We start from the raw sequence: 24578 nt of genomic DNA on the forward strand, positions 1-24578 counted from the left end.
CCTTATAGGCCTTCCGGCACCTAAAGGGGGCTTATAAGAAAGATGGGGAGAAACCCTTTAGCAGGGTCTGTTTTGACAGGACAAGGGGTAATGGCTTTAAAATAGAAGGAAGCAGATTCAGACTGGATATAAGGGAAAAATTTTTTACAATGAGGGTGGTGGAACACTGGAATGGGTTGCACAGATTGGTGGTGGCTGCCCCATCCCTGGAAACGTTGAAGGCCAGGTTGGACGGGGCTCTGAGCAACCTGATTTAGTTGGAGATGTCTCTGCCCCTCACAGCGGGGTTGGACTACACGACCTTTAAATGTCCCTTCCAACCCTAACTGTTCTACGATTCTACATACTCCAAGCAAATCATTACCACCAAAAGAGACAAGTTTACTTTGTCTGCCACAGTGCACTTGTCAATTAAGCTCCAGCATCAAGATTTGCTTCAGTCGTGGGTTGGCCTTTTCTCGTTTTTGTCTGGTTTTTGTTTGTTTGTGACGGCTTTTTTTGTTTGTTTGTTTGAGGGGAGTTTGGTGGGGATTTTTTGCTTCTTATTGGTTTTGTGTTTGTTTGTTTTGTTTTTTTAAAAGAATGCCTATGCAGCTTAGTCTCCTGAAGCACATGAAGAACTCTGGTACAGGCTCTTTCAAGGCACCTATGAAATTGCAGAGGCTCAATCTATCACACAGTTCATAGTTTACTCTACATTAATAATTTAGCCACGTGTAGTATCATTAGTAACTTCTAATACTCACTGTTAGATTGAACATGCAGTTCACAGGCTGTTCTACCTATGATCAGGAAGGTAGTGTTAAAGGCCAGGTGCTGAGCTAACTACTGTTCAAAGCTTAAAATTTGAAGTTACCTGAGCATAATGTAAAAGTTTCTCTGTTGCATCAGGATCTTTGTTCCAGATTAGATTCTCACACAGCTGTAGCAATTCCTTGTGGATATCATCATACACTGGCAGACTCCCAGCATTCACAATTCCCATGTCCATGCCGTACTGAAAAAAATCACATAGAATCCCCCAGTCAGGGCTGTCAGACACAGCACTGTACATCTGCCAAGTGCAAATACAGAGAAGCCAAAAGCACATCATACCTTAATTGCATGGTAAAGGAACACCCCATGCATTGCTTCTCGAATGGCATCCATTCCTCGAAAGGAGAAAGACAGATTGGAAAGACCTCCACTTATCCTGGCTCCGGGCAGTGTTTCCTATAAGAATTGCACAGAGATTTTTTAAAAAATGCTTTCCAAAACAGAAACCTAAGCAAAGCATTCAGTCCATAAAGCACTTGGTCCCTGCGCTGCACTGCATTGGCTATGCATCCTTTCTCTCTTCCCTGTTCCAGATCCTCCTAGTTACTCAGATTCATAAAAAGCAATTCAAATCTCTGTAGAAAAAGAAACAAATAAAAGGAAAGATCCAGCCTAGTTATGTGTAAGCAACTACCATGGTTTCCAGAGTCATAGGTGCTATTCTAAACGTACCAGCACTCCCACAGCAGTAATCCAGATTTACCCCATACAGATCTACTTATGGCTCTTCCACCCCCAACTCCTCTGGAAACAGGAGCAGCCAACCTGCCTGCTTGCATGTCTCAGGAGCAGGCTGCAGCTGAGCAGCAAACCTCAAGGGTGCAGCTTCCCTTCCAGAAGCTGTGGTGAAAAAATAGCCTTGGGGCTGTTCAAGTCCCAGATGCTACTGACAGAGCATCTCCAGACCAATCAAGTTGCCTTGTGAAACACAAACAGTGCGGCTTCCTCGGCTGTATTCAGGTGATGCTCTTCACTGCTGTACTTCCTCATACACATTTTGGCTAAATAAAAAGTGAGGTTACTGCACAAATCCCTTCCACAGTAATGGAAATTTAATTAAATTAAAAAGGCAGTTTTCATGTACCTTCAAAGAAGTGCTTTTAGCTAGAACATGAATATGATTGTTACCTCATTTAATTAATATTGTATATTTACAGTATAGATAATGGATTTTAATATATTTATAGAACTATTTGAAGTTCCTCTACTGGAAATACAGCAATATTGGGGAGTGGCTGCACTTCAGAGGAATAGTCTCCCTTGCTAATTTAAGATGTGTATCATTTTGCAGCAGTGTTTTGTTATTACTGTTTGGGGGTGGGAGGTGGTTTTCTGGTTCGTGGTGGTTTGGGTTTTTAAATAATCTTAGCAAAATACTTCAAATTAAAATAAGCTTTCAACTAACTTTTATGGTTTTAGTAGCATTGATAAAATTAATGGCATATAGGTTATGTTCTTCCATTCCAGTTCCTATCGTCAAAATATTAGGGTCGAATATTATATCATTTGGGTTGAAGTGCACTTTTTCCAAAAGGAGGTGATAAGCTCTGGAACAGATTGCAATCTTGGTTTCTGTTTCTGTTGCCTAGTGGAGAAAAAGAATTGTGACATGAAGCTTATGGACAATACAAAAAGTAAACCATCCCAGAAATATTTTACGGTTCCAGTTATCACTTAAGAGTGAGAATCTGAACATCATATATAATCCTTTTCTAACATTAATAAAAATTTTGTATTAAAAATATCATCACACCTGTACCTGGAGTTTTGATTCAACTCATTAAGAACAACTTTGTTCCCCAACATTTCATCATCCTATCAAATTTTAACAGGTGGTTTTTGACATAACTAAATTAATTTCCAAAGATTCCACTCTCAGTTTCTGAACTAAAAACATCTTCTGTGAAGAAAGAAAGAGTTCAGCATGGCTGAACACCAAGTGACACACTCTTGTGCTAGCAGAACTACACTTAGAGTAGTACCTGAATTCCTCAAACATGTGAGCAGCACAAGAAATGCTTAGATAGGAGGGTCAAAGCTATTGCTGAGACTGTACAGACCTCTTTGAACCACCTGTGTCAATGAAACAAAACAACTTTGTCTTGCACAAAAGTCTTGCACTCCATAAGAAAAATACCTCTCCTTTAAAGCAACACTCACCTGCCCCATTTCATCAAAAGCCATTACAACCACAGCTGCTCCATACAACTTAATTTTCTTTGCTTTCTCCAAAAAGTCTTCCTCACCTTCCTTCAGACTGATACTGTTTACAATGCATTTCCCTTGGCAACATTTCAAACCTGCTTCAATCACTGAAAAATTTGAAGAGTCAATGCATAACGGCACCTGTAAATAACAGAGAAGTAAGCCAGGGGAATACATGCAAGTTCTGAATTAAAATTCCACATGCTATTTGTCCATTTACACATAAAAATGCACACAATATTAATCAGTATTTATGAATAAAAACTTTCCAGATGGTATTTGTAGATTCACTTTGCTTTACATGCAAATTTCAGAGCAAATTTAACTCAAGAGCTTCTAGGGCAACTCCATCACATACTATAGAGAGACCTCTACTTCTCCTTGCATGGTCTTATGTTTCTGAATTAGATAGTCATTTTTAGAGAATGCACATTGCAGAAGTATCTTTTAAAACCATCCTATACCCATAGCAATTTTAAATTTTGTGGAAAGCAATATCATTATGCACTGCTAATATATAGATTACGGCTCATAACTGCTGCAAAAGGAACACGCATTCAGCTTTTCTAAGTCATTAAAAGGACTGGCATATAATTTAGCTGAAATCAGATAGAGAATGCTAAAATCTACATTTCCCCCAAAGGCCTTCCCTATTACAGTACCTATTTCTCTTGAGGGTCACCTACATCTGCTTATTAAGCACCTAAACTAGTTACTAAATAAACCAATATAAAATTTTTCTGAAAGGCAATTTCCAACTGAATAAAATGTTTTTTATTGTGCTTTGGAATGACTCGATTACAACCTTTGCAATATCAGGTTCTGAAGAAATCAAGTTACAAAATCTGGTCATTGCAGCAGGGCCATCCAGCATCCCATCATCCATATTGATGTCAAGAACCTGGGCCCCCATCTCAACTTGCAATTTGGCTACACCCAGGGCTTCCTAAAGAAGAAAGTAAAAAACCAAAACAAGTCAGGAGAAAACAGCCTAGTCATTCTCAGGATAACATTTCGCTTCTCCAAATTAAGCATGCAGCCAAAAACTGAAAATTTATAAGACATCTCATAAGAGAATAAGGAAATGGTCTGTGAAGTACAACAATGTACAAAAGTTTTATGTATGGCATAAATGGTAACTAATTTGTTCACAAAACATGACACCAGAGACCTAATGTGTTGGTAGTGCCTTTGATTTCAGACAGTTGGTCACATGCTTAATTTAATGATTTAAGGTTTGCATGGTAACAAGGACTTCTGGTTGCACAAGATTACAGGAAAACAGTCTCTATGATGGTATGAAATAAGGGTCTTGCATCACAAGCTCCCCTGTTTTATAACACAGAGTACTTAATTTTTGGAGGTTGCTTGACATTTTTTCTAGCTCCAGAATAATCACTAAGCACTAAGAAGGAAATACTAAAGCTTTTCCTTTGGCCCACATAATTATCTGAACACCCATGTCTGTTCACTTTCTCTTCTTTGTCTCTGCAGACTGAGGAGGCAAAAAAGAAAAAGGGTTTTAGTTGCTCACAGTCCCCAACAACCCGTGCTCAAAGTTCTTTTTATTTAACCTGCTTCATGACTTCTAGAAGCTTAAGACTACCTAAAAAACAAACTAAGGTTTTAATTTTGATTGCATCAACGAGAACAGCAGAGCATACTCTGGGGCAGAGTCTCAGCTCTCAAGAAATGTCACTTTACTATTTGCTTGAACAACATTACAGTAACAATTTACACCACTAAGAATAAGCCCTCCAGCCTGTTCATTTCTGCCCTGCAGCTGTTTTGAGAAAGCAATTACCTTCTAAGCACCTTTTTCTGCAGCAACTCTCATGTAGCGTGCTGGAGCCAGTGACCAAAGTATATAACGATTAGATGCCACCATAATGCTGCCCAGGATTGGAGAAGGGAGGGAAAGAGAGTGAGGGCTGCAGAGTACCACAATCTATCCCAAGTCAGATGCGCTCCATGTGTTTGAAGGAGGGATTACACTCACTTTCTTTCCTCCCTCCTCTGTAAATCCACTCCTAGACCCAGCACAGACCAGGACATTTTCTAAATCATCATGAGCTATGTAACTTAATTAAAAATGGAAAGTCATGTTTCCTGTAACACTTGTCAAAAGACCAAAAAAAAAAAACCAAAACCAAATACAAAAAACCCACCCTTGTAAAACCCTTCTCACAAACTTATTAGGAGCTGGTAAGCACGGAAACAAAGGAGAGAAAGTAAATTCTCCTTGTTTTCTTACTCTTGTAACTGGTATAGAATAGTGCTTTGTGCCAGCAAAACAAACAACTAGTAACAGTGCAATGGAGCAATGAAAAGTCAGACCATCAGTCACAAAGATTATTGTTAAAAAAATGTATACTTCATAGTTGCCTGCCATGATGAGTTTAGCAAACTTCCGTGATCCCGCAACATTGCAGCGTTCACCAATATTAACGAAGTTGGTGTATGGCCCTATCCTGAATGGCTCCAGACCTGAAAAAGATATTTTTGAATGTATTTGTAAAAACAGAAAAGAAAAACTGTATAAGACAGACAAAATCCTTTTTCTAAACTGTGAAATAGGTGTGTGTCTCTTTAAGACTAGTGATTTCTCAGTGTATCAGGATGTGCACAAATCTAATGGGTAACTAGCAAAGAAATGTAATGAAACAACTTCCAACACATATGCAAAAGACTTCTATCCTTCTGCAATGACAGCCAATAATTTACCTGACCCACAGAAATTAACAACTAATTTGTCCAATATAAAATGACGTCAAGCTACAATTCTTTAAGCATCTACATATATGCACATACACACATTCTCTCAACTTCCAACTATGTTATCTCATGACTCTACCTCCACCAGAGATGGAGCCCACTGAATTGACTGACAAACAAGGACAGCTCTTCACCATGTACTCAAGTTCAGAGAAATAAGCCAAGTGAGACCCTTGGGTAGCGGGCAACTCAGAGGCAAACAAACCTTACAGCAGAACAGAATAAGCTAATGCATGAAACCACAGGCCAACCATCATTTATTTGATTTATGCTAAATTGATTTGACTTTGAGAATAAAAAGACCAAAAAGAAGGTACTGTTTTAGTGGATACATGGCCCAAAGTCTTAAAAGAAGGCCTGGCTGAGGAACACACAGATCCAGACTTTGCTAAAACATTCTAGACCTGGATGCACTGCTGGAACACTGTCCCAGTACTGTACTGAACACTCTACTGGATCAACATCTGAGGCAACATAGGGCAGTGCCCTCACAGCAGGTGAACAAGAATCTCGTCCCAGCTCTGCCATCAACTGTAGTCAGTATTACCTGATCTCTCTGTGCTTGCACCTCCCCTGTCCCAAGTGAGGATAAAGATACTTGCTCCCCATTACAATGTGTCTGAGACTTGCAGAGTACAACATGCTGGCTTGGTTATATTATACAAGACTGTAATAAAATGTTACATTAATCCTTTGGCCAAAGCAGTAAGATTTAGATCCAGTTACACATCCATAAGCTTGCTGAATCCAGGTAGGATAGAAACTCATACTGCCATTCTGATCAGCAGAAAACAGCAATAAATTTATAAAGTCTGATTGGATGAGTTAGAAAGTTCCAACTGTTACACTTCGTTTTACCTGACAACAGCATGTATCCTTGAGAGAGAGAAGGTGGAACACGAGGCTTACAGAATTTCACAGCTTCGGCAATTTTCCTGAGTTACAGAAAGAGGAAAGCACAGTAAAGTTTTAGATTAAACTACTCCAGACAAGACACAAATAGAATATACTAGACATATATCTACACGTCCAATTTAGCTCTGTAGCAGACAAGACTAATTATCTAGTTTCACTTTGTGTGGCCAAAGGCAAAAACATACTCCCAGAAGATCCTATCATTGTTATTTGCAGGGAATGTACAAAGATGAAGATTTATCAAATACAGAACATGAGATACTATGCCAATGGCATACTTGATTGATATTAGAATCAGTCCTCAATCACACTGACTCTTATTGCATTCATGATTTGCTGAGCCAAGCAATTGCTCAAGACTGCAGGAAAAAAAAAAAAAAAAAAAAGGGACAAACATTGTTCTGTGCTGAGACACATTTTTTTCAGACGCCAGAATGATTCATGGTGTTCACGTCCACCTCTTCAATCAGAAATGACACATGGTGTCCTCTACACACTCATAAACTATCTCTTCCAAGTTTGTATCAGCATAAAAATTAATCACACAGACCCCTTCTCTTTCAAGTCCGGGTAAAAAAAGGCAGGTTTTCCCACTGACCTACTTTCAGTGAGAAAGATATGAAACACTCCTTCTGACTTCCCAGGACTAGCACCAGCTGTACACCGCTCCCAGATCTCCTGTTCAGACATTTCCTCTCCACACTTACACATCTTCCTTCCTTCCACCATCAAAGGAAACCTTAAGTTTTACCTTGTGGCTAAGAGTGGCAGAAAGAGAAAGAATGTATGGTGTAAGGGAGAAGAGATGGGAAGTCTATTCTATCCATTGGTAAAGAGCGAGGAGTAATTGCAAAACAATTTCATATGACAAAACAACAGAGCTGTAATCCTTGTTTGAATGATACCTCTACTCATTCTTCACGATACACACAGCTATGAAAGCCAGGTTATTTCCACTCCATATATTGCTACTGTTGGCATTCAAGTGACCCATCTTTTCAGCTATGGAATACTGCTCCACAGAAGCAGCACTGAATTTAGTGCCCAGTGCAGCTAAAGCTGTAACTGATGACGTACCTGATATGTGCTGGTGTAGTACCACAGCAACCTCCAACTATGTTAACCAAACCATCCAACGCAAAATCCTGTAAAAGGGGAGGGAAATATAATTTTGTTACAAGTTAATAAAGGTATCTTTTACATATACATTTTTATACATATATTTATATTTTTTTTCCTCCATATGTTAAGCAATTCAGGAGGAACACAAGAAAAAAAAAATTAATTAAAAAACAATTAGTACTATTTCTTCTCTTTAGAGTTTGTTTTGAGAAGTGGATTCCCAAGGCTAACCAACAATTTCAACACCTAATTTTAGGAAATTATATTTTGAACTGGCCTATTTTATACTGAAGTCCCAGATGAAAACTTAGATAAGTACCAAAGACTAATCACATTGTATTATAAAAGGGAATGAACACGCAGCACCTCCAGCCACACATCCTGCACTGGAATACCAGCAGCAGCAGCTCCTATACATACAACTCTAAAATTCTAAAGTTCATAAAAACTGCTCGGCTTTTTGAACAATTTCCAAATGTAAAAGAAAGAACACAGGAGTGCAAATGAGTAATATCCTCAAACTAAAGTGCAGGAAAACTATTTAGTGTAGGACACAAAAGTATTAAGGTTTTTCAGAGTTTCCTAAGTAGTTTTTCCTAACCTGGTATCTCAAATCACTATCATTCAGCAAATTATCTATAAACAATCCAAGTGACATATAGAGCCATCTCAGAAAAAAAAAAAAAAAAAAAAAAAAAAAACCAAAACCAAAAAAAAAACAACCCACACAATACTGTAACAAACACACATAAAATGCAAGCAAAGAACTCTTGTCTACTAGTATATCTGATATGACACATTCATGAAAAATATTTCATACCTTTATATGCCTGGCAGTCACTTCTGGAGTTTCATCATAACCACCAAAAGTATTGGGAAGACCTTGAAACACATTTTTTCTAGTATTATAATTTGTTTAAAGCTCACAATAGCAGAATTAAATTCCATAAAAAGACATATTTAAAGTAGCTGCACTTGTATGAGGACTGAAATGCCTCATCACCCTTGCAATCATTACTCAATAGGTTATCAATTATGCAAGAGAGCACTTTGGGTTTACTGTCACAGAACTAACAACAGTTACTTTCAGTAGTTTAAAATATTCTTCATCTCTTTTTAATAATAAAAGCAATCATCCCTTCAAGGTAATTCAACTGTATTATTGCTAACGAGATGGAATGCTTTAGTTACATTTCATCTGCCTGAAAGCATAGGAACATGTGCAGCAACACACCTGCGTTGGGGTAACAGATGATGTAAGCTGTTGTACACTTTCCAATTGTTTCAATGAATGGTCGCATTTCAACTGCCCCTAAAGCACAATTTAAGCCTATGCTGGAAAATAAATTTTCAAAAATTATTTTGAGGCAAAAGCACCTTTTAAACACAAAACAGACAAATGTTAGTGCTGGCAACTGCTAATTCCTGCAACCATCTACAACAAAACTAACCTGCTCTCCAATTTCTTTAATCATCATCATCAATACAGCAAGACTGTGCAACAGGAGAATCCTCAGGTGGAAGAAAAGCACAAGGAAGAAGGGGACTGGACTGACTTGAACTAGGAACAGTAAGTCAAGATTTCATTTCAAAATCCAGGAGGAAAGTGGCAGCGTTTTGACAGCAACACAAGGACTCTGCATTTTCTAGGTGAAAGAGAGAACAAGCGGAATGAGAATGACAGACTGGAAAGGAGCCAGCTGTGTGGTGTCATCGACACGCTGGAAGGGAGGGATGCCATCCAGAGGGACCTTGACAGGCTGGAGAGGTGGGCCCGTGACAACCTCATGAAGTTCAACCAGGCCAAGTGCAAGGTCCTGCACCTGGGTCATGGCAATCCCAGGCACAAATACAGGCTGGGCAGAGAATGGATTGAGAGCAGCCCTGAGGAGAAGGACTTGGGAGCGCTGGCGGACGAGAAGCTCAACATGAGCAGGCAATGCGCCCTTGCCAACCGCATCCTGGGCTGCATCAAGAGAAGCGTGGCCAGCAGGTCGAGGGAGGTGATTCTGCCCCTCTACTCTGCCCTGGTGAGACCCCACCTGGAGTACTGTGTCCAGTTCTGGAGCCCCCAACACAAGAAGGACATGGACCAGTTGGAGAAGGTCCAGAGGAGGGCCACAAAGATGATAAAAGGGCTGGAGCACCTCTCTTATGAGGACAGGCTGAGAGAGTTGGGGCTGTTCAGCCTGGAGAAGAGGAGGCTCCAGGGAGACCTGATAGCGGTCTTCCAGTACCTCAAGGGGGCCTACAAGAAAGATGGGGAGAGGCTGTTCAGTAGGGCCTGTTGTGATAGGACGAGGGGTAATGGTTTTAAAATAGAGGGAGGTAGATTTAGATTGGATATTAGGAAAAAATTTTTTACAATGCAAGTTGTAGAACACTGGAACAGGTTGCCCAGAGAGGTGGTGGAAGCCCCATCCCTGGAAACATTCAAGGCCAGGCTGGATGAGGCTCTGAGCAACCTGATCTAGTTGGGGATGTCCCTGCTCCTTGCAGGGGGGTTGGACTAGATGACCTTTGAAGGTCCCTTCCAACTCTAACCGTTCTATGATTCTATCTCTCCCTTCCACGTTTAATATCCATCTGTCTCTGGTTCTGAGTACAAACTCATCTGTCCTTCTCTTTTACCTAACCTTACCAAAGAGATACCGTAAAAGCAGCCAGCATACTCACCAACCAAGCACTTCTTCATGTTCTCACTTGAGTTACTAGCTGCTGGGCCTCCAGACTGCCTGAATGATTACCCGCTATAGGGGTTGCTGACAAATATGTCTATGAGCGTGACACCATCCAAGCATTACCTATTTCAAAACTGCCAAGTCAAACTAAGCACACACACACACATTCATTCAGAAACAAAAAGTATCTTCTGTGGCCAGTATCATCTCCCCACAGCACTCAACAGCATCATGGAAGAAAACATTTGACAAGAGCAAACCATTAACCATGCCTTAAGAGCCAGCACCCTTGAACTAGATTGCTGGTATGCTATCACTGCTACCCTAGTGTAATAACCTTCACACTCTCATCTTAAATATCATCTCCCTCCCTTGCTCATCTCTTCACAGCAGTCACACATCAGCTCCTGTGAAAGCTAAGGCTGCAGAGGGCCCTTGGGACCAGAACAAACACCATATTAGCACCCTAAACTCAGTGTATGTCTTTGCAATGCTGCCACAGTTGAAACAATCACAGGATCCAAAATAACACGAAGGGAACTCATGCTACATCTGGGCACCTTCCATAGCAAGCAGATTGCCACAGATCTTTCAGCACTAAGCACAGTTCATGAGTTTCTCAGCTACTACCTACATCAACCGGACACAAAGTGCACACTGTTTAGGGAGGGCTCCAAACCAAACTGACTTAAGGACAACACATCATTCTAAACAGGACATACAAAACCCGAATGGAAACATGCGAACGCATATAACGTGACCCCTAGAATAGTACTATTAATCAGCTTTCTCACAACGCTAAAGCCACTCTGTACCAAGCTGGCAACAGAAACAACATTAAATGCATTCTGCTCCCTCAACTAAAACCCTTCTGCCACAGTGCTGTACAGTAGCCTTCTCATAGACAAGAAACAGGCCCTAAGCATTCAGACCCATAAGATAGCTTTTATGAAATACGGTTTAATAAATTCTTGATTGCTGCTCCAGTGCCCTTCTCTCCTCTTCAGAGGCGAGAGAGTGAGAAGAAAGATTATCTGAGACAGACTCATGCCAAATATGGATCACTAGGCTGAGATGCTGAGAGAAGGAGTCAACTACCACCCTGTTCCAAGAGGCTCCATATGTTATATCTGGAGCACCGTCTGGTCTGGGAAAAGTGAAGCCTCAAGGGCAGTCAGGAAAGCTGTGAATGCAGTCTTCTGCTTTTGTATCACTGAGATGACAGATTGCGTGTTTTAGCTGGAATTTTGTTGTAAAAACAAACAATGGCTCATCACAACGTGCATGACATGCACTGCTAATCGTGAATTAAGTTTTATTCTCGGAAAAAACATCTATATCCGGTGTAAGTTTTTGTGTGAAGAATCGGCCTGAGAGAAGAAATGGTAAAGAGGGAAGAGGATGCAAGGAGGTAGAATATGGCAGAGAAACACAGAAGAATAGAGAAACGGGGAATGATATTCTAATTAATGTGCAAAACCTTGCATAATGACCAAAATTTGCTATATTATGCATTTTCACAGATTTTAACATCATACTTATTTCAACTTTTCTGCTTGAACAGAAAACAATGCAAGCAAATGGGACCATCAGGAGCTCTCAAAACAACATATATCCTTGAGAAAAACACTCAGGGAACACATACATTTTTGAAAGAGTTTAGTAAAAAGAACACCGGAATTAAATCTTATGCTTTGCTCTTTCAAGCCACCCTGAAACATCCTGAGTTGGCACTGTTCCCCTCTAAGAAAGAGAGGTAAGCCCTGCCCCTACCAGAAATTAGCTCCTTGCACAAGCTGAGACAGTAGGAGATGGCAAACTACAGTTTCAGAATTTTTTTTTAAATGCTTTGACCTAATTGTGATTTTGGTGGCTGCTGTGAACACAAAACTCCAGATTATTTAGAGCAATTTCTTAAAAATTCCGTGTTTTTTAGAAACAGTTTCTGCTGAGGAAACGATAAAAGAACACGTTAGCAATACATGTGATTAAATATGATCACAGTTATTATAGCTTCCATTTAGCTGCAGGCAAGGGGTTGAAATAGAGAAGAATCACAATCTACAGGTAACTTACTAAGCAAAAGATATATTTCCTTACCAAAGTGGCTTACTGTGGGAAACACTGATGACAAATGCCTCTCCTGTCTGGCCTGAGAGGGTACGCCCACTCTTATCCACAATGGTTCCAGAAATCTAAATATCAATTGAACAGAGAAAGAAGAAGAACTAAATTAACAATAAAACCAATAATTTAAATGGCTGAACTGCTAAAAGTCAAAGCAGAGGGACCTGTGCCTCATCACTTTGAGTGGAGCACAACCCAAACAGAAAAATTAAAACTCTTTCCTCCCTGTAAATGTTTAAATATTTCAGCTAGGGGAAAGGTAAACCTTCCACTAGTCTTTTTTCTCTTGCTCCCCTCTGCCTCTCAGGGGTAGAAAAAGGGAAAAAAAAAAAACAAAAAAAAACAAACAAAAAAAACTACCATGAACCATTCAGTAGCAACGTAGCATTAGTGCCACGGTATCACTCTGATGATGGCCTCTGAACCAATCTGCAGTGGCTACCTGTTTAGGCAGCTACAAGCAGTCACAGCTCCTCTCCTATCCTCCTCATTCTCCCTACCTTCCCCTTTGTGTTATTTCAGGTCTCAGGATTGCTATTAGGTTGTCTGGTAGTGGTTAATGGGGGAGCAGGAGACAAGAGGCTGGCCTTAAAAAAAAGTTACTCCTTTTGTCGCAAGGTAACATCAGATGTTGCAACTTTGTGATGGAGACAGAAGTCTTAACCTGTATAATCACACCTCTTAAGTACTAATCAGAGAGAGATCTGCAAATAATAGATAATGTCTTGACTCCAACTAACAACTACAAAGTTGAGAATTCAGGAGATATTTGAACAAGCCCGGAAAGCCTTCCTAAGCCTACAGATCTTTTTTTCCAGAAGATGAAATGAGTTTAGAAGACTCTGTGCAAAGGTAAATCCATTATTTACTCCAAAATATTCTTTAATATTGATACTACTTTCCTTCAAACTACTCAGTCAAAGGAGGCAACCAGCAGAATCCTAGAGAGAGCTGTGCTAAGAATTGTACTTCTTAACATAATTGAACTGGAAAGGAAGAAGAGAATGAGGCAACCAAGCTCACTGACCACTCTGTTCAGGACAATAAAGACCATAAGCCAACTCTATGTAATCAGAGAACTCTCAGTGCTAACTGACTTGAATGACAGGAAAGTGGAAACTCATTGCTGACAAAGCATAAAGTTGTGAACAGAGGAAAAATCTACACAGTGACACCTCCAAACTAGTCTTTACTGCTCAAGAAATTAATCTGCCTAACAAAAGACATTTTATGAAAGCAATCTCAAAGCTCACTAGCAGTGAAGTAAAATGTCAGGAACTACAAAGAAACAGACAAGGCAGAGAACACCACTAGGCTACCACAAATCCCTGACGTCCGCACTTTGACTACTGTATGCTATTCTAGTTCTCTGACTCGAGAAAGTGGAAAACAAAAAGGTGACAAGAATAATGAATGAATGGTATGGAGCAGCTAAATAGACAAGGACTCTTCAGGATGAAAAAAGACAGCTAAAGGAGGCTCTCAGAGAAGACTATAAATGCCATGACTATGCAGCAAAGGGAACATGGAACAGCTGCTCACTGTCACTTCCGAGAGACAAATGGCAAGACACAAAATCAGTTATCAAGTGGAATGTTCAAAAGTAAGCAAACTTTCAAACTAGAGCATTCATAAGCTGTGAAAGTTACTGACAGATTATTTTGTGGATGCTTGACACACAGGTTTGAACATAGGTTCAAGGAAGGAGTGAACACATTTCAACAGAGTACGAACAGACAGAAACTGCAGATCAGAAAGCCTGGGCTACAAACTGCAAGAATACATCAGAACTTTCAAAACAAGCTTATTCTTTTTCTGTATTTACTCCTATGCATTCATGACTGCCTGCTGTCAGAAAAGACATGGCAGAGAAAGAATATGGAGTTAGACAGATCCTTTCTGACTTCAAATGGCCACTCATATTCTACCTGAAAATATGGCAGAATTTGCTTAAATTCATCCTTGAAGTACTGGTTCTTATTACCCTTAAGAGAGCAAGTCTGACAAAAAGTTATCATCAGATCTTTTCCCGTGGAAATATACAGAATGAATACACACCGGAATGAAGTCATTCCTCAGTCATCAGGTTGATAAGCTGGACAGAGCAACCCAAGGCTGATTTCATAAAGCTTTTCACATAACAGTTTTTCCTTTCACAATCACATGAAAAAGTATGTTTCCAAGACACTTACTTCCTTCATTTCAAAACATTCATCTGCCATCTCACCTAGTTCAGAAGTCAAGCTTACGAATATATAAAATATTAAATAATATATACTTACAAATATGGGTCGGGGAGCATACTCTTCCTCAAACAACGTCTGGAGTGCAAAAATAGCTGCCTATAGAAGAATAAGTTGTAAAGTATAAATGGACATTTCAAGAGTTCTTCAGTTTGTTGGGTTTTTTTGTTCTTGTGGATTTGTTGGGGTTTTTTTTGTTAATAAATATTTTTTAATGGCTGTTTATGCAACTTGCTACCTCATACTGCCTGCAAGAACTTACTACACTCAAGAGATTTTGCTCTTACCCCTAACATCTTCCAGGTGTTCCAAAACACATTTGGGTAACAAGTAGAAAGGAAGTACCACGGGGTAAGCAAATAAGACCAAAAGTATTCTGAAACTCAAATCACATTGACATGTACTTCTCCCTCATGTCTGCAGCACTATCCTGACCTCAAACATAGTTCTATGTAGTATTCTCAGTACACATTCACTGCCCTTGAATCTGTTTAGACACACAGTTTGTAAAGGATTCTAACCACCACGAATTTTAGCAGTAAGGACTACAGTAACACCTTGGAAGGTCCTGAAAATTTCCTGCCTCCTTAGGGTAAGAAAGCTGCATGTGAACATGAGCTCAGCACAATGTTAAGCCTATAGGATCGTAGCCAAGCCTCTATGACGACTGGTCAAATCTGCAAAGGACAAGTCATGCCACTACACATGTTAATCAGCCTGTAACAAAAGCCTAAAGAAATGCTGTATGCATATCTAGCCAGACTTTTACACATAAAATTGCAAGACAGTTTTTAAGCACTCTAACAATTCCACCATCTGCATTGAGCAATTATTAGATAAAGGAGATGTCAAAATCACATGGACTATGGCATATTTCAACATTTTATTCCTCCTATTTTACCCTTCTAATGCTCTACTCTCAATTTTTCTTTTTAAAGCTGATGGCAGAATGTCAGAGTTCTCAAAGGCCTCACATTTTAACAGCACTGTCTCACAAACTTTCCCACGCCTGCAATCAGTTACACTGGAGATTCCCTCTCCAGTGGGCATCACAAGCATCCTTTGGACAGACATGCTTACACTGAAAAATACAAACATCAGATGCATTCAGAGATGTTTTGCAATATAGCAGAGCTTCCGGGAATAAAAGGACACCTGGCACAGCCAGCCAGAAAAACACTAACAACATATACTAAAAGGCAAAGGAAAAACTCTAGAAAAGGCTGTTTTATCATTAAAAACCATCTCCTTACCTTCTACCTGTCTGCTAAAGACTGAAGAGTCTTTTCATGTATTTGATAAGTAGTAGCTGATAACTCTTACAAGTATCATGTTGTCATGTTGAATTTCCTTAGATAGTACAACAAATATTTATATGATTGAGTAATTTTTCCCCAGGATTCTCACCTTGGCATTGGCTGTATCAAATACAGTTTCCACTAACAAGATATCAGCTCCCCCATCCAAAAGTCCTTTGGCTTGTTCCTTATAGGCTTCAACCAGTTCATCAAAAGCTATAAAATAGGAATTATGTTAATTTCATCTGGAAGTATATCTTTCAAGACAACTGCCTAAGTTAAATAACTTGGTGGTTATAAATACTGACTTATGTTCCTGTAATCTGGTCTCTCCACAGATGGTGACACAGAGAGCGTCCTGTTTGTTGGACCCATGGCTCCAGCAACATATCTCCTAATTCCTAAACCAAGACACGGGGGAAAAAAAATAAATTAAAAAAACCCAAAACCTCAGACAAAACAATTTACCTCTGGCTTTACAATGACAGCCATATCAATGTAAAAAATCTCCAAGGACACCAAGACACACACATCATTCAGGGATGAAGAACTACAAAACAGGAAACTCCTGTCTCAAATTAAGAGTTTGATCAGCATAAGACTACGCAGCACAGCTGATGTTCACTGGATACACACGAAACAGAAGAACATCTATGAAAAAGGCAATTGGTTCAATTAATATTTCTTGTAAGTATCATTTGTCTCTGACACAGGGAGCTTCATTCAATTACCCTAAACGCACAGCATAGAACTGTACTGGTATTTTTCACTAGATAACCTGATTTGAGTATTCTGGCATGCATTCATTAAAAAACCTCATTTTTTTAAAAAGCATATTTCAAATCTTACATTTTAATTGCATATTATGAATAAGCCATTATCCAGACAGCAGCAGCAGCACTGTTAGCTTGATATACAGTTTGATGCCAGAATACAAGAGGAAATTACTTGTCTTTGAAAAACACCACTGTCTACAGTAGTGTAAAGGAGCTATAACCCTCTCATACAAAACTGCACATTTACAGATGACAGTCACATACTAAGCACATTCCAGTAGTTGCTAATAAAGTCACGCCACGAGACTTACACTAGGAGTAACTGGTAATCCACATTTCCCTGCAATCAGCTATCCTAATTCTGTAGTACAAAGACTTGTGCCATACAAAGCTGAGTAACTTGTAACAGTCCTTGCTGAATTTGTTTTCTCTAAAATACACCTTGTACAAGTGTATCACTTGCAGTGTAAAACAGGCAGGGACAGGATAGTCACCCTGCAGAAGACACTAAGGAACAGGTCCTGCAAACATGCTGAAATTAGAGTGATATGAATAGAGATGTGAAATTGCTACTGTGCCTAAAAGGAAGAGTGTGCATGTCTGCAAGTTATGTCCCTGTGATGTAAACCATGAAGCTATCCCCTAGTTAGCAACATTTCAAAGATTGTAGCAAGTCAAAACCACAAATGAACACGAAATTACAATAAATATTGCTCACCTGTCTGAGCAGTTACATCATCTGCTGCTTTTCTGGCCACCTGTGCAGAGACTCTGTTTAACCGATACGCCTAGAACAATTACAGAAAATTACTAAATAACCTTTAGTTCAGTACAGCATAACTCATCCTCAAAGAAACACAACACTTCATTCAGCAGCTCACAGTACACTCTGAAGGCTCTCTAAGCCATACGAATACATACAAGTACTATTACAAAACTCCAAAAGGAACAGCTCTATACGTCTCAGCAACAGTTACATGGCAGGTCTCATCCCACATATGCCCCAGCCTACAGCTGCTAATCAGAAAATTTCATTCTGTAAGGTACTAATTAAATCCTGCTGAAGTCAACAGAAGCTGAAGAACAGGACTTTAAAATTCACTTTCTATTCAAGTAGCATATTTCCAAATATTTTCTTTCATATATTTCTCAAATTCTCAGAACAACATATAATACAAAATAGGTATGCCAAATGCAAACTTGAAAGGGCTTTTGCATACACCAGCACAAACAACACACAAATAACATCCAGGAAAAAAGGAATTCCACTGTGGTATTTGGTAATTTAGAAGGACTGAAGCAAAACATCCCTGTTCACAGAACTGAGACATTCTAGGAATGCTCAAACAAAATCCAGGACAAATTATTACTGTCTGTGTCTTCATCAACAAGAGGCACACTATGACTGTCACATACAGCATGTACAATTGTTCGCAGCAGTGGACATGAGCTACAATGCCATCACGCAGGTCTAGAGTCAGCATACAGTCAATAAACACAGTACCAAGGAACTCTGGGACTAAGCCAATCTTGGCTGCTAAGACAAAAATCTTGATTAACATTTTAATGTGTAAATAGTTTAGCATTCTTACCAAATGCTCAAGGCCATAGTCAGCTTGCGCAACTCGCGTACTGCTGAACGTGTTAGTTTCAATGATGTCAGCACCTGACAGCAAATATTCCTGCAAGACAGGCAAGAAAAAAAAATCTCCAAGACCTGCAGAACTGAAATTGGGAATTAAAGTAACCCAACTATTTTGTCTTATTCAGTTGACAAATAGCCACAAATCATCTCCTAATTCAAAGCAGATAAAACTCTGAAGTCCTTATTCAAAGGCCCAGGGTCAAAGCAGCAGAAGTGTTCCATGTAACCAACCTTGAGAGCTTTAGTATCAGCCACACTTCCTATTAACAGGTGACATTCATCGTCACCTCTGCAACTGAGACCAGCACCTGGAGCACATTCTCGATTTTTGCACAGGGACATGGTGGGACGTAATCCAATTGCCATCAGCAAGCAAGGGCTGATGCAGGAAGACTTAGAAAAGTCACCAGTTCAACAACAACAGAGGATTAGAAAATTTAAACATTCTGAAGGGAGATGTACAGCACAAGAGCATACCGGAACAGAACACAAGCTTAGGAGAACTATATTTTGTGCAGATCACATTTAAAGTTTAACTAATAGCCCAGATTCATAAAACAATTAAGCTTTCTGCTCCAGTTTGGTTGTTTAATTCCCACTGAGGTAAACTGAAATCTACCTAAACTGAAACACAGTTGCACATTCCAGTCTGTGTTTTGATAACCTCTATCAGTCACCCTCCTCCCTCCCTAACTCATCTTTTTTCATCAATTTAACCCTCAGGTGACCCCTGCATAGTCAAGGAAATTAAGACATTTCAAGTGCTAGTAAGTAAAAAATACTGATGTGGTCATTAAACATAAATCACTCAGATTTTCCTACAAAAAACCAGAAGAGTTCAGTGGGTTCAACAGGGCAAACAAAGTCTTGATCCAAATGACAGCAGAAAATAATTAAATTTGCTTTAAAACATGTTTTGCTGCAAAGTAATACACGTTCTCTCAACTCCTCCTGTATACATATGGAAATACCTACAAACAGCTATAGGAAAATATACAATTTCTTACATGTACACTAATAACCAAATAATGAAGTTTCTGAAAGCCATCTAGAGTAAAGAAAGATGTTAAATGTGTACAGCTTTGTACCAGCTTTTGTTTAGTTCAGATCCATCATTTTAGCAAAAGCCCTTCAACTTTACTGTCTATCACCATAGAAGGAAGTCATATGCTCAAAGCACGAAAATAATTTTGGCCTTTGAAAGTGCATCCCCTCTCTTACCACTGAATCTTACTTTGCCAGACAAGGTACAGCTACCATTAGTTTTCAAGGCACTGACATACAAGAGATCTGACTTAGTGGGCCACCAAAAAAAACAAAACAACCACTACACATATAGCAAAATTATAGCTGCTTGGTAAAAATATTTTCATATATTATTTCAAGTTCTGTCCAATTCTCAGAAGAAATAACAACTGGCAGCTATAGAATAGGAAGTCACTACTCATGGCTCAGAAAGCACCTGACTCTAAAGTTGCTGCAGGCATGGGGACCACCACAGACTTTTTATTTTCTTACACTCTTCCTAAAGCACCTAGAACTTGCCATTAGAGGGATGATAGCAGGCTACTATTGGTTTGACTCAATATATTCACTCTCAAGTCACATCACTATTGCTTCACTAAACCTACAAAATTCAACTGTTAAACTAGCTTACATGATTAAGACCAAAACCTATTAAAAATTCCAAGGTTCACAACCACTACAGCTCAGTTGACAGTCGAGAGACTGAACTCAATCTACAAATATTTCCTCCTGAAATTTTTATAGGTCAAAGACTGATTCTTTTCAACTTGTCGTTCTTAAAATCCAAAGAATGATAGTTAGAATATAGAAATAAAAATACAGATTACATACCAAGTTTAACAAACTTAAGCCAATTATGATTCTAATCCATTAAATACAGAACTTTTTAATGCATAATTGGAAAAAGCCCGAACAGACATGAGGCTTCACCTGAATATCAACTAGTTGCAATGCTATTCAAACGTTCCAGCTATTACAGTAAGACCTACAAGACCTGCAACTCAATAAACAAAAGACTTAGGAAGTTGTTTTTTAAAGTCTAATTGAAGATAGCAAAATAATAAAATTCGTTTGCAAATTCCTAATTATCAACCCTAGACTGTTTTACTCCCTGTCCCACACATTAATATTCTACAGAAAAAGTGAGAATATGGAAGCACATATCCTCATTAACTATGGAAAGGCCTGCTTGAGGCTGCAACATTTAACAGCTCTTTAATACACAATTATAGAAACATGCATCTAGAATTCAGATGTGTCCTACTTAGATGCATTTCGAGTACGGGTTGAGGAGGAGAAAAGGAAAGAAAGATTAAGTAAATGAGCACCTACAATTAATAGAAATGTACCAGAGACGCCAGTCAAAAAGGGATTTAAAAACAATGCTGCCTGGGTGACATCAGGAACCAAGACATGAATGCTGTGCTCACACAACCAGAACAGTCAAATCTGCTCATTCTTTTTCACATGGTTACCTAGCACTGTCTTCTCTATCCCCAAAAGACACAGGAGAGCCAGTAGCCTGTGGCACGGAAAAGAGGAGCACAGAGGCCAAATTCTCCTTCCTTCTCTTGTCAAGAGACAGAAATCAGAACCACCTACCTTGTGTATGTCACAGATTAGATCAGGTTGAGTTATACTGAGAAGGTCATTATTGCCTTTCAAAGGCTTGGAATGATCTTTAAATTCATGTCCTCGGAAGTCCTCTTCCGACAAGGCATGTTGCTGGATCATGGTACCCATGCCTCCATCCAAAATCATTATCCGCTCCTGCAGAACTGATTCAATTTCACCTTCCATATTTTTCTGGAGATCCACTGCAAGAAAATAAATCAAATATTTAAGTAGCTTTAATATTCTCTATCTATACACTTGCAACTTGAGCTCTTCTCATTTAAGAAACAGAATAAAATAATTAATCCTCTACTGAAACCAAACAAACCAAACAATAATTGGTTAAACCAATTATTGTTTCACCTACATCTCCAATCATACAATGTCAGGTAACAGCTGCATCTCTCTAAATAGAATTAGGCTCAATTGGTCCTTCACCGAAGGACAGCCACCTGCACACAGTCAGCTGCAGAAACAAGTGTATCAGAAGTTCACAAGGGCATACACCAAACTGTATAAACCAGTTTCTGACACTGAAAAGTGTGATAATTTCCACTAGAGCAATATTTGAACAGCAGTGCAGAGCTGCACACAAGTGCAAACCAGAATGCAGTAAACTTAATTTGAAAAAAAAAAAAAACAAAAAAACAAAAAACAAAACAAACAAATTCTACTTTTATGGCCTATATCATAATGGTAGAGCAAGAGAAATAAACTGAGCAAGCAAAAACAATTATTTAACTGAGTTACAAATTCACCTCTTTCTAGGATTAGAATAGTAAATAACAATTTTGCACTTCTGCTAGTGAGCAAACACCAAGATACACTGACAGATAAGAGCCAGGTTTTCTTTTCTTCTGCACAAACACAACAGGATCTTCTCCTGCTCTGCAAGAATGCCAAAAGAAAACAAATCAGTCAAATCATGTGTTAATTATATGATATTGGACAAGTTAAGTCTAACGGTGACTGAAACAGAAAACTGTGGAAATCTGAGAGCTAGGAATGAAGGACAAAGTAACATAAGGCTTTATGATCCCAAACAAAGCCCATCCCAAACACGAAACAAAACATAAAAACTATGATCTGAGACTTCAAAAAAAAAAAAAAAGATCAAATAAAACCCCAACAAAAGTAACCCTACTTTTACTCTTTAGAACGCATACAGAATCATTTCAGAACAAAGACACACACACATGCATACAGCAAAATAATCAAACAGCTTCTACCTAAAACCCAATTTACAACAGTGGGACCCCACTTATCTTTCACAACCATGTAGATGAATGATGTGTTATTCTTCATCTCTCTCCTTCATTCAGCTTGGGCTTACTCACTTTGAGTGAACACCTGTTTTGCATTTTAGTTATGCACTATCATCAAAATACTTGTAAAAAAGAATGATTTCTGAAGAACAAAAACATCCTTACATGTCATGACAACTTACACACAGTAGTACTAAAAATCACTGGCAACTGTCAACTGATTTGACTTTTTTCCTTCTGCATTCTCGCAATGCCACATCTGTTTTGACATCAGTACTGTTAAAAAAGAATACGCTGGACAGAAGATGAGGCCAAGAGTAAAGTATTACAAGGTTACATTTATACTGACACACTGGAGAAACATCTCTAACTCACACGTAGTCTGAGCAAGAAGAGAAGTCAAATAAAATTTGCTCTATAACAAATGTGAGGCATTTGAAGGGAGATTAAAGCACAAAAAAAGTCACCCCCATTTCAAGATGAAAGTTTTAACATCACACAGGCAGGGCCAGCAGGTTCTTCTAGACGAGCTTAAACCTACTCACATTAAATCATCAAATTATTCATGAAAATAAAATCAATCCTTGAGCTAAAGGCTTCCAGAGGCAAGACACAAAAAAAATTACATCTGAAAGTTCAACTGCAATGCAGACTCTCATGGACTGTAACTCATGTGCTTTGCAAGAGCTACAATCCAACAAGACATGCGCATTAGAGTTTGCTTTTGCTTTTACGCAGCCTCGAGTCAACTCCTCCACACCAAGAGCACTGCAGCCCAGGTAGCTGAGCTGGGCCACTGGAGCCCTCCCAGAACCAGCCCCCCTTTCTACAGGCCTCTATCCCTTTTACCTACATGCCTCCCAACTATCTTCTCATACACACTGGGAAGCAAACAAAGATTTACAGTCATCTGTTTTGTTTTAAATACTGCACTTCAAGTAGTCCGTTTTGCTTTCTCTACAGCTTGCCTTGCTAAACAGACGCTGCTTCAGTGTACGGTTTTCTGCTCAGAGGAGCACTGATTTCTGCCTGATCTCTGCTCCCAGCTCTGCTGAGAGCCTTATCCTAAAAAAAGCTTTCAAAATCTGTGGTTCTTCAGTAGCATCTCAAAAAGCTGCAGGAAATACAGCCGGAATCATGAAGGTAGCTGTCAGTGCTAGATGTACAGACTATGTTTTACGTCCTTGCTATGGATAACACTTGACTCTTCTTCCAGTAGGAATCTGCACTACTTGAAGCTGTGCTCTGGCACACTGACAAAGCAATTTTCATGTTGGAAACAAAGTCTGCAGACAGGTCCAGAAAGACCCCAGAAATCTGTGAGCATACACAAAGGCATGCTAAAAAGCGCTGAACTCTGCTACTCGGAGAAAAGCAGGGAGGAAGCTGGGAGTCAGCTCTGCTAAACAAGTATCACCTTAATTCAGCATTCAACTCACATAATTCCCGTCTCCAGCGCAGAGAGAGTGCAAGAGTTTGTTACAGAATAGATGAAAAAATGTTTGGAGAAATTCCTAAGCAGGGAAAAATCAGGTTGGCCTATTTCCACCCTCCCTTTTTTTTTTTTTTTTTCCCCACAAACCCTGCTCCTACCTCTGCTCGCCAGAAGCTGATGAAAAATTTATTTTATAAAGATCACTGGTGAGCTTTGGGAAATGGATTCCCTCTTCTGTTCAGAAGCATCCAGGAGAAAAACTGCCTCCATAGCTGTAACAAAAACAGTAGCAAAGCACCAGTGGTAACAGGATCCAGGACCAATTACCTTGATTTTACACTCTGCTGAAACTGTAAAATATAAACCACATTACTACAGAGTGTTCTAGGGTTGGAACTAGTTTAGGCCACCATACCAAGACAGAACAAAAGTGACCGAACAGCACTGGCTTAAAAGCCAAAGGGATATAGAATGCCGAATTAAAAATCCTAATATCCTGCTTCACTTCCCCAAGATAAATACTGTGGCTTGAGATCATAGGAACAAGGGAATTACTAGATTGGAAAGGAGAAATTAAATCAGCTACAACAACTTTCCCCCCTCATAGACATTTCCAAGTAAGTTTGTATAGCACA

At 39.3% G+C, this 24578-nt stretch overlaps 1 protein-coding gene across 1 annotated transcript in view; it reads right to left on the reverse strand.

Moving 5' to 3' along the window:
* Positions 1–22104, reverse strand: part of MTR (5-methyltetrahydrofolate-homocysteine methyltransferase) — a 47439-nt gene extending 25335 nt beyond the window's left edge. The window contains exons 1-18 of the mRNA XM_086743944.1: positions 22002–22104; positions 21232–21446; positions 18551–18640; positions 17677–17746; positions 16491–16583; positions 16292–16398; positions 14924–14983; positions 12615–12709; positions 9068–9168; positions 8654–8715; positions 7789–7856; positions 6655–6731; positions 5396–5508; positions 3827–3967; positions 2977–3162; positions 2222–2401; positions 1096–1212; positions 857–997 (exon numbers count right to left, since the gene is read on the reverse strand). Coding sequence (XP_086600070.1) covers positions 857–997; positions 1096–1212; positions 2222–2401; positions 2977–3162; positions 3827–3967; positions 5396–5508; positions 6655–6731; positions 7789–7856; positions 8654–8715; positions 9068–9168; positions 12615–12709; positions 14924–14983; positions 16292–16398; positions 16491–16583; positions 17677–17746; positions 18551–18640; positions 21232–21429 — 1899 coding nt within the window. The 5' untranslated portion in view covers positions 21430–21446; positions 22002–22104. The remainder of the gene's footprint in view (positions 1–856; positions 998–1095; positions 1213–2221; positions 2402–2976; positions 3163–3826; positions 3968–5395; positions 5509–6654; positions 6732–7788; positions 7857–8653; positions 8716–9067; positions 9169–12614; positions 12710–14923; positions 14984–16291; positions 16399–16490; positions 16584–17676; positions 17747–18550; positions 18641–21231; positions 21447–22001) is intronic.
* Between the last annotated feature and the right edge of the window lie 2474 nt (positions 22105–24578).

This window comes from Chlamydotis macqueenii, chromosome 3 (genome assembly GCF_036417535.1).
Source record: "Chlamydotis macqueenii isolate bChlMac1 chromosome 3, bChlMac1.mat, whole genome shotgun sequence".
Classification (NCBI taxonomy): domain Eukaryota; kingdom Metazoa; phylum Chordata; class Aves; order Otidiformes; family Otididae; genus Chlamydotis; species Chlamydotis macqueenii.